Source organism: Podarcis muralis, chromosome 2 (assembly GCF_964188315.1).
Source record: "Podarcis muralis chromosome 2, rPodMur119.hap1.1, whole genome shotgun sequence".
Lineage (NCBI taxonomy): Eukaryota > Metazoa > Chordata > Lepidosauria > Squamata > Lacertidae > Podarcis > Podarcis muralis.
The window spans coordinates 88,182,568-88,192,395 of NC_135656.1; the positions used below are offsets into that span (position 1 = coordinate 88,182,568).

Consider the following 9,828-nt stretch of genomic DNA (forward strand, 5'->3'; position numbering starts at 1 on the left):
AGTGGAAAGGAAACTTTCCTTCTGCTAATTTTTCTTAGGATCCAAGCTATTGTTTTTATGTTTTCTATCATCTGTCCTGGGAATGCCACTTGGCTCTGAAAGTGTTGGTTATAATTTTTTAGGAAGAAACAAAGGCAAGTGCAGTACATGCCTGAAGTGAAATGTAAATCCTGATTTTCACTGACAGCATGTGGGCCCTGGCATTGTGGTATACCACAGTTTTATTGCATTGAAAGTTGAAGCAATCTGAAGAAAGGCCAACCCACTTCATGCTACAAAAGAGATGTCCTGGTTTTCCTATTTGCCCACACTCGCAATTCACAAAAGTGAGTTTCAAATTATACATTTTTCTTTGATTATGCTTCCGTAAATTAAGCTTTGATAAGTCTCTCTACGTAATAAGAAATGAGCAACAACAGCTACAACGAAAACAATACAGGTCTCTTCGCTACGCATGAATGTTCAGCTGTTCACTCTGTACAAAGCTCAGAAAAGAACCTAGGAGGAAAATGGGAATTTAACCATGGCAATGCATCCATCAGCACAGCCAATTGGCCCCAGACAACCTTATGTACACAGGCCATATGACTGAAGACGAAAATCAGATGCAAATGCTGCACCAAGCAGGTAAGTCAATTTGCAGGGAATATATGGTTTTAGAGGCAGGCATATTAGGGTCATGAACTCATGCGACATCGCAGCCTTGGGCCTGAGTTGATTTGCGCCACAAATATATATACAGGCTCATTTCTCTGATAGCAGCTGTCAGAAAATGAAGAGTCCATTCTGCCCTGCCAGGTGAATTGCAGGTGGCATGCTGCAGAGAGTGACAGAGACGGCAGGGGTGAAAAGAATGCGGTCATGCAAATGAAACAGTCTGAAGCCCAAGGTTTCCTTGGTAGATCTATGAAGGGGAAACCTGGCTTGTGGAGACGGTGGAAGTCTCAGTCTTAGTGCCTGCAGATGTGTCCTCCTCAGCCAACGGATTCTTTCCACAACAGAGGGTGCTGATCATACAGTTACGGAACTGTAAACAAACAAACAAACAAAAATCAGCATGTGGGGCTATGCCAAAAAGTCACTGACGTATCTGGGCATTAGGAAAGGCCATTCAGACCAGTGTTTCCTGAATTTGGATCTCCAGCTGTATTTGGACTACAATTCCCATCATCCCTGACTACTGGTCTTGCTAGCTAGGGATGATGGGAGTTGTAGTCCAAAAACAGCTAGAGACCCAAGTTTGGGAAACCCTGATTTAGACAATGGCTAGACAAATCGTCTAAAGTTGAATTCACTGTACCTTCCATTGTTCTTCTGTCACTGTAATCCTACATTTAAAAAAAACAACCTGCTTTGTCTTGCCCCTCTCTGTCTAGTCACACAGTGAAAGCTGTACTGTATTTTAAAGCAAGTGAAAATCCTCTGGGGCCCATATGTTGATTCCCTGGCACAACGCAGCTCCCAGGGAAGTAATTGATAATACTATAATTCATAGTCTGAGAAATGCTTAGGCTTAGTCCTGTTGCCGTAAATGCTTCACAAATGGTGAGAGTCATTAGGAGCTTGCTGTTTTAATTTTAAAAAATGGGTGAGAAGGGGGACAGGCTTTTTGGCAACCAACAGAGAGCAAGTATCATCCTTGAGATAATGTGAGAACATCCTCTCCCGTCCCTTGCCACACGGTACTATTTTAAAACAGAAGATTAGGGATTTTTTTCATATTAACCATCAGCACCTGCATCAAGACGCATTATATTCAGGCACATTAATAAGAAGCAAAATGCAGTAAAGATAAATTTAGCACATGAGCTAAAGAGCCTGGTTCAAATCTCAGCTCAGCAACACAATCACTTAGGGGAAGCCACCGTCTCTCAGCGTCCCTCCACTTCACATTTGTAATACGGGGGGTAATAAAAATGGTCTACCTTACAGGGTTTGCCACAAGAATTATTAAGCTAATGTATATAAGGAAGCACTTTAAGCACTTAGGGAGAGTGCCATAAACTCTTCAAGTATTGTTATATTGTTGGAAAGCCAGGGCAACATTGCCAAGTTACCTGTCTGTTCATTAAGATGTAAATCACCGGGTTGTAGATAGCAGAGCTCTTGGCAAAGAAGGCCGGGATGGTCATAAATACAGGGCCGAAGTCTGACCCTTGGTGAGTGAAGATGTAGAAAGCAACACTGGCGTAGGGCACCCAGCAAACAAGGAAGGAAATGACCATGATGACGACCATGCGGGTGACTTCTTTCTCAGCTTTCTGGGTGGTGGCAGACTCCTGCTGCTGAGCCGCTGCCTAGAAGCATGACAACAGAGGGTGGTCAAGACTAGGCAACAGGGCTATTTGGGAATGGGCAGCTAATCACCGGAACAGAAACTAGCAGCATTCCAGTGCGGTGGGGGATGATACAGCTTCTTTAGTTGCTGTAGTTAAAGGTTCTGGGCCTCCATTCTGTTATATCCCCAAAAATAACAGTTGGTTCCCTTCGTTGTGAAGCTGGTGCCCAATCCTTTTTCAGAAGCAAGTGACAATTGAAAACTATTATTACAATATGTTGAATTGTTAAGGCTGGCATTGGAGGGAAGAGCTGGCAGCAGGGATGTGGAAAACTGCATGGGGTTTCATAGTTTGTGCAAATAGCATTTTGATTCCCCGCCCCCGCCCCGCCCCGCCCCGCCCCGCCCCAATATTTATTTATATTCTGTTTTGTAACCAGGTGAATGGGCATCATTGAGAAGGGCTTACAGCATTTAAGGAGAACAGAGCCTAGGGCTTGCCGATCAGAAGGTCGGAGGTTTGAATGCCCACAATGGAGTGAGCTCCCGTTGTTCAGTCCCAGCTCCTGCCAACCTAGCAGTTCGAAAGCACGCAGTGCAAGTAGATAAATAGGTACCGCTCCAGCTGGAAGGTAAACGGCGTTTCCGTGCGCTGCTCTGGTTCTCCAGAAGCAGCTTAGTCATGCTGGCCACATGACCCGGAAGCTGTACGCCGGCTCCCTCAGCCAATAAAGCGAGATGAGCGCCGCAACCCCAGAGTTGTCTGCGACTGGACCTAACAGTCAGGGGTCCCTTTACCTTTACCTTAAGTAAACTATAAATGCAACATTCCGCAATTATTGCTGTGGTTCTGTTTCAGAAGTGCAGTGAAGGTACAAAGTCAAAACTTGGATTATCCTGGTACCTCCATTGTGAAATCTCTTTGCACTGGGCTGGGAATGATGAAGTCAGGAGAAATGTTTTCAGCCTTGATAGGTTTGTGCTGGGGAAGGGAGAAGAGTTTTATCTTTTTGTAGGGTCACCCACCTGTTTAACAGTGCAGACAAGGCGACCGTAGCAGAAGAATATAATAGTCAATGGTGTGACAAAGTGCACCAGAAACATGTAGATGACAAAGGATTCATTGTGAACTTGCGGGTTCGGTGTATAATAATCAACTCCACACGAGCACTGCATACCTTCTGGGATATACCTACAGTTAAACCAAAAGAGTTAGTGGGTGGGATTGTAGTCTATTGTGGGTGCCCCACTTCCACAAGTATTGAGAAGCTCCAGCAATAGCAGCAACCCAGGTCTGGTTTCATTTGGAGGAAGAGAGCACAGTCACAGTGGGTTTTTATTTTGTAATATTTGGGTTTATAAACAGAGCATAGTTTGGGAGTAAACATCTTAACACTCCAATTGCTTTAAATTGTAACATTCATTCATTCATTTGATGCTTTAACAGTATAAATAAACTTCAACTGGTGCAAATTTCAGTGGCCAGGTTGTTCACTGGAGGAAGATGGTTTGAGCATTCTACAACAGTCCTGGCTCCTACTGCACTGGCTGCCAATTAGTTTCTGGGTCCAGTTAAAGTTTTGGTTTCAACTTTGGCAAAATATGCCTTTGCCAAATAGGCTCTCACCTTCCAGAAGTATCTCCAGTCACTGTGGGCCATTTATCTGTCATTTCCCCCAACAAATAACACCCCTCGCCCCTGATCATTAAGGAATGCTCACTAGTTGTTCTGGCTCCATTATCCCTCTCCTATCCAACCCCCCCAAATTTACCGCAGTCTGTATTACTGCAAGGAATATGATGCATACCTACCTTGACCATCCAAAGAGAGGAGGACCAGCGCATGCCAAGGCCATGATCCAAGTGAAACTCACCCCTATGATGGCATGGGTCCCACTAAAGCGGAAATTGCTCATGGGCTTGCAGACCACCACATATCTTTCAACAGCCAGGACAACCAGAGACCACAGGGCTATCTCACCTGTAAGAGAACAAAAGAAGCATCTGTCAATAAGGTGGGGGGGGGGGAGAGGAAGAAGATGAGAAGGAGAGGGAGAGATGGAAAAGCCACCCCCTCAAACAACTCAATGGGTTCCTCTTTTTCTTGTGATTCTTCATATATTATTGGACTCTAATTCTCATCCGCTCCAGTCAGCATGACCAAAGGCTGGGCATGATAGTTGTTGTGCAAAACAATTGGAGGGCATCAGGTTTCACCTCCCTGTCGTATGGTCTACTCAGCACCATACTACATGTCTGATCAGATCCTTCTTTAGTTCCCTCATTCTTCAGGTTTACGCAAGACTGTGGCAAATTCATGCACTTAAGCTCAGAGGATGAGAGAGCTGAACCCTCTTCATGCCAAACATTGGTCAATTCATTTGTAACATTTTTATACTGCTTTTCAATAATTCACTCTCATAGCTTACATCCCTGTAGCTCCTTTCCTCAAGTGCTTCTCCCTCAACCAGGTACACTTTCCAGCAGAGCCCAGGGGAGAATAGGGGGGCACCGGGGGCCAGATTATATAGGGAGGAAAGTGTTGGGGAAGATGTTGCTTTCCTCTCTTGTTACATTAGACTTCCACCACTTGTTTTGTATGGGATGTAGGCAAATCTGAGTTTGTTCTATTCACTCATTTACTAATATATTTTATTTAAAACAAGCATGCCTCATGCTTCAACACAGCTGCCCAAGGTGACTCACAACGGAGTTATCAAATCATTATATGTAGTAACGATTGAAAGCCCAACAAAACAGATCAAAACACAGGCGACATAAAAAAAACCCCAGCATGACGAAAACCAACACAGCTATGCTGCCTTAAGCACCATTCCACATTTGTTTTGATCCTTTCTTAAAGGATGCTGTGGCATCCCACCGCTCTGTTCCTGGCATTTCTCAGCCCTTGGAGAGCAGGATGAATGCAGGATACGCCTCCCAGTGAGGGACGCTTGAGAGGTAAGGGCCCGAGTCACATAATTCTTGATCAAAGGTTTATTTTCTCTGCTGTCTGCCTGTAGCCAAACAATAACCTGGGAATAGCCACATATTTGAAGCTTCACTTCTTTACAAACCTCAGTGAAATGAATGGGCTTGTAGGGAAGCAGCACTGGGTGGACCTTGCCCACAGCAAGAGACTTTGAAACTGAATAGTGAAGGGAATAAAACTTGGATTTTTGCCCTTCTTGATCATGGATAAAGACCGCCTAAAGAGACTTGAGCCAATTTGGTCGGGTTTGTTTGCTTTTCGCTGGTTTATTTTATTTCAAATTTAGGTCTTCTCTACCCTAAGGACTGTATGTCAAGTGGAAAACCAAGTAGAAATAAAATAAAAGATAACATCACATAATCAAAATGATCGAGAGATGATGATTGAAACTGACTTGAGCACAGAAAGAGGTTTTGGTCTACATTTTGTTAACAACTTAATTCCGTTCCTGATTTACACGTGGAATAAAAGATGCCTTAGCTAAACCCCTGCCATTTCAGCTAAGGTGTGAGATCTTACAAGATACCATCTCCGGAGGCTCTCGGAATGTCTTCCACCAAAACCATGAGAAAAATCACGACTGCAAACTTTATAAAACAGGAGAAGTAGGCATAGTGCACAGAACCATATATCGCATTGCACTTGTGAAGTTGAACCTAGTTTTAATCATTTGCCAGCATGATCAAATGATTGGTTTCCCATCAATTCTATTAACATTATTCCAGCACGGTTACCTTAGCTCAGGTATGCGACACAAGAAGGCGTAAGTAGAATCTCTGAATAGTACTAGCTTTTGGAATTCTGTTGAAGAATGAAGTCATGTTATGATCTAGCTGGGATTCCTGCATTGCAGGGGTTGGACTAGATGACCGGGGGTCTCTTCCACCTATACAATTCTATAAGATCTGAAATAGGAACTTATGTCTACAGTGAATTCATAGTGGCATGATACTTGAAGGAAAACATAAAACAGACCTACCGCCCATTGTAGCAAAGAAGCCTTCAATGTTGCATCCTACCGTTCCAAAAATGAAATATCCATTCATAGATGTGTACATGGTAGTGGTGAAGCCTATTAAGACCATGAAGAGATTGGCTATGGCCAAATTTAAAAGGATGTAGTTCAGAGGAGTTCTGAGTTTCTTGTGCTGGACTGTGACAAAGAGAGTCAGAAAGTTGATTGGGAATCCCAGAAGAATCAGAAGAAACATGTAGGCAGCCAAGGCAGAGAACTTCCATGGTTCTGCCAAATAGTACTGAGGATACTCATACGGATTCCGAACAACGCCGGTCTTGTTGGACATGGGGACATAGAAATTTTCACCTTCTGTTCCATTCATGGTGGCAGCTTTGTAGGTATTTGGCTTCTTCAACAAGTATAGATCTCTGTATTTCTCTATAAATCTCCTTCTTACATTAGCTGGACTGTTCCAAACTAAGCTAGCACTGTTCCTTTTATAAAAAAAAACCACCACAGGTAAGCCCTGTGTTATTGATGTCAGCACAATTTAGACTTGGGTCAACATTAATCATAATAATCCAAGCTAAGATGGGAACTGTTAATTCTCTGCTGGGGTGACGCTCAGGTAGTACTTGTGATGGTGTTACAAAGCTGCTGCAAGAACAGATTGTGTGTGTGTGTGTTTGACAGAGTGCTTAGATATAACACAAAGATGTCAAATAGGATACAGGAAATAACCGGTTACCTGCTTGGCTTCAAGAGGATGCTCCCTGCCTTTTACTTCAGCCAGAGTAGAAACATCATGCACCGTTTCTGAAAAACCAGATCTCCTTTGGAAGAAAGTTCCAGGGACACATATCTGCATGCTTTTGCTGATCATACCTGAAGTTCAGCTGTGTATCTAGCCTATTAAGACTTTTCTGCTGCTGAATGTAATCTCATACAGCCCATAAGGCAATAGCAATAGGTCTATTTATACAATAGACAACTGAGTTGAATCCACTTCGAAATTGGTTTAAATGCAATCGATTCCCTGAAAGAACCCTTGGAATCATGCAGATGCTCAGATTGCTTTTGTTACAGATTCCCAGTCCCTTCCTTACATTCCTCAAGCTCCTGTGTGTAGGAGCAGTGGCAGGGAAAATGGGAACGAAACTGTTCTACACTTGTGGCACAGAAGCACCTTGCATTTAAATATGCTTGCACACTATGCATCATTTATAATGTGCCTCCCAACCATATCCGAAATAGAAAGCCACTGTAGAAACCCAAATGCAGAACTATCAATAAAACCACATAATAAAAATCAGCATTAAACCATCATAACAATAAACAGTCATAAAAATCAGCAGTAAAGTTGCAGCACTGAAATAATAAAGCAGTGCTTTGTACATAAATTAACAGGGCACAATCTACTTGCACGGTGGGTGAAGCACCCTTGAATGGGTGCTATATACTTTTTTTATACTGGTTCCTTTCTAGTGAACCTAAGTTTAAATAAAAGGCATGTAATAACAGTAGGAACAAGAGAGTTTGTTAGTAAACACCTTCATGTCAGGATTTGAACAAATGCACTCTGATTTCTTGAGCAGACAACTGATCCCCCCAAGAAACACACAAAATGCAAGATAAATCAGGTCATGCCTTGTCCTCCGCAAGAGACCACAGGACCATCAGTGTGGGACAGGAAGCTTGCACACCTGACTTCCTACTCTGATGGAAGGGGGTGTCTAATTGGGAAACTGTGTACAGGAATGCTCACCCTGCTACATAGGTGGTCCAAGGGCATGGAATCTGCTATGCGCACATGACCCAGATATCTAATACTTAGCTGTTACATAGATCTGGCATTGTGGGATTAAAGGTTTTATCTTTCAGATGGACGAACGGACTATATTAAGATTCAATAAGCCATTGCTGAGGTGGACAGAGCTCGCTGCCAAAACTGCATCATTATATGACTGGAATATGGAGAGGTTGAGTAAGGCTTTGGTGGGACATTTGCTAATGGTGGAATGATTATCCATAGCAAAACACTGGAGAGATCTAACAAGTACAGTGGTACCTCGGGTTACATACGCTTCAGGTTACAGACTCCGCTAACCCAGAAATAGTGCTTCAGGTTAAGAACTTTGCTTCAGGATGAGAACAGAAATCATGCTCCGGCGGCGTGGTGGCAGCGGGAGGCCCCATTAGCTAAAGCGGTGCTTCAGGTTAAGAACAGTTTCAGGTTAAGAACGGACCTCCGGAACGAATTAAGTACTTAACCTGAGGTACCACTGTACAACAATGGAGTATTGTGTTGATGGGGAAACTGACTCAAAAAACTTAGGAATGCTTTGGGGTCAAAGACAATAAAATTTGTCAACAAATCCAATAGAATCTAAATTTTTAAAGCACAATAGCTTATTTACACAGCATATGGTTTATTATCACTTCATTACAACTTTCCTTAACTAATTGCAATATGTCTGCAATATTGTCACTATTACACAGAATAACTGTAGCTTCTGTATGAAGGCCTAGTCAGTCAATCAATCATCAATCAATCTTTCTTGCGGTCAAAGACCAGACAGATGAGGGCCTATTAATTTTCTTTAGCTTTTCACTTTTAAGGGCTTTTTGTAATGGGAACAGTAGATATTTGTTTGGCTATATGGTTTGAAAGGCAATAAAAGGTTTATTTTTTTTAAGTGCACCACCCACATCAACAAAGTGGGAAAGGGGAAATAAAGCAAATCAGATTGACTAAGGATGCTTTTGTTAGATTGCTTGTTTGGTCCATATATGAGTAATGATAATGAGTGGTGCCAAAGTTAATATTTTAACATCTATGAGCTACCACTACAGATTTTAGAAAGCTCTTTTTAGATTAAGCATGACATATTTATATATTATCAGAACTTCTGACAGTCCGAGCAGTTATGAAGATCCAAAAGACACCTTTGATGTTATGTGGCAAGTCTGCTGCCAAAACATGTCAAGGCTCCATGTATGCTGGTATATTTATGACAGCACTGTCTAAACTTTGCAGTGTCTTGCCTTACTGATTTTTCAAAGGCTATAGCTGGTCTTGGACCCCTGAACTGCGTGAGATTTCAAGAGAGCAGCCTTGCCAGCAGGCACACAGTCCGATTGACTCTTAGATCTCCTGACTCTGGCAGTCCAGGTCTGCCTATCATCCTGTGATCCTTGCCTCCCTCTGGCATGTTCCTGACAGATCTTAATGGAAGGATGTGTTTGATATTGTTTTAACATTCTGATATCTGCTGCCCTAGTTTCCTTCGGGATGAGGGGGTGGAATAGAAATTTAATAAATATCAAATTGAACAAGAACTCAGTATTACGTTTGTCTCATTCAGATGCTCTTTTTTGCGTTAGTTTCCAGTGTTCCCTGCTCCTTTCCTTCCAAATGCTGAAGCATCTCTGTTCACCTGCCTTTGGGCTTGTTGCCTCATCACTCTCATCTTTCACCTTCCCCTCCTGGACAACCTTTAGTAATTTGCCTTATATTTTACTTCATCAATGAAACCTCATTTTTTGGAAGTGCTCTGGCCTAGTCTCTGGTTGCCTCTCTGCTGAAGAGCTGACCAGTAC

At 42.7% G+C, this 9,828-nt stretch overlaps 1 protein-coding gene across 1 annotated transcript; it reads right to left on the bottom strand.

Moving 5' to 3' along the window:
- Window positions 1–203: 203 nt before the first annotated feature.
- On the bottom strand, window positions 204–8,188 carry RHO (rhodopsin). Its single transcript, XM_028719287.2, has 5 exons — window positions 6,250–8,188; window positions 4,091–4,259; window positions 3,305–3,470; window positions 2,058–2,297; window positions 204–1,027 (listed from the first exon to the last, which is right to left on the bottom strand). Exons 1-5 carry the CDS (start codon window positions 6,608–6,610, stop codon window positions 905–907), a joined length of 1,059 nt encoding a protein of 352 aa, XP_028575120.2. The 5' UTR covers window positions 6,611–8,188; the 3' UTR covers window positions 204–904.
- Window positions 8,189–9,828: the final 1,640 nt, after the last annotated feature.

Excerpts from the sequence above, each read along its gene's own strand:
- RHO (XM_028719287.2), bottom strand. The coding sequence starts at position 6,610 with ATGAATGGAACAGAAGGTGAAAATTTCTATGTCCCCATGTCCAACAAG. Across the intron at positions 4,260-6,249 it reads CTTCTTTGCTACAATGGGCG|GTGAGATAGCCCTGTGGTCT; the intron begins GTAGGTCTGTTT and ends GTTCTCTTACAG. Across the intron at positions 1,028-2,057 it reads ACATCTTAATGAACAGACAG|TTCCGTAACTGTATGATCAG; the intron begins GTAACTTGGCAA and ends GTTTGTTTACAG.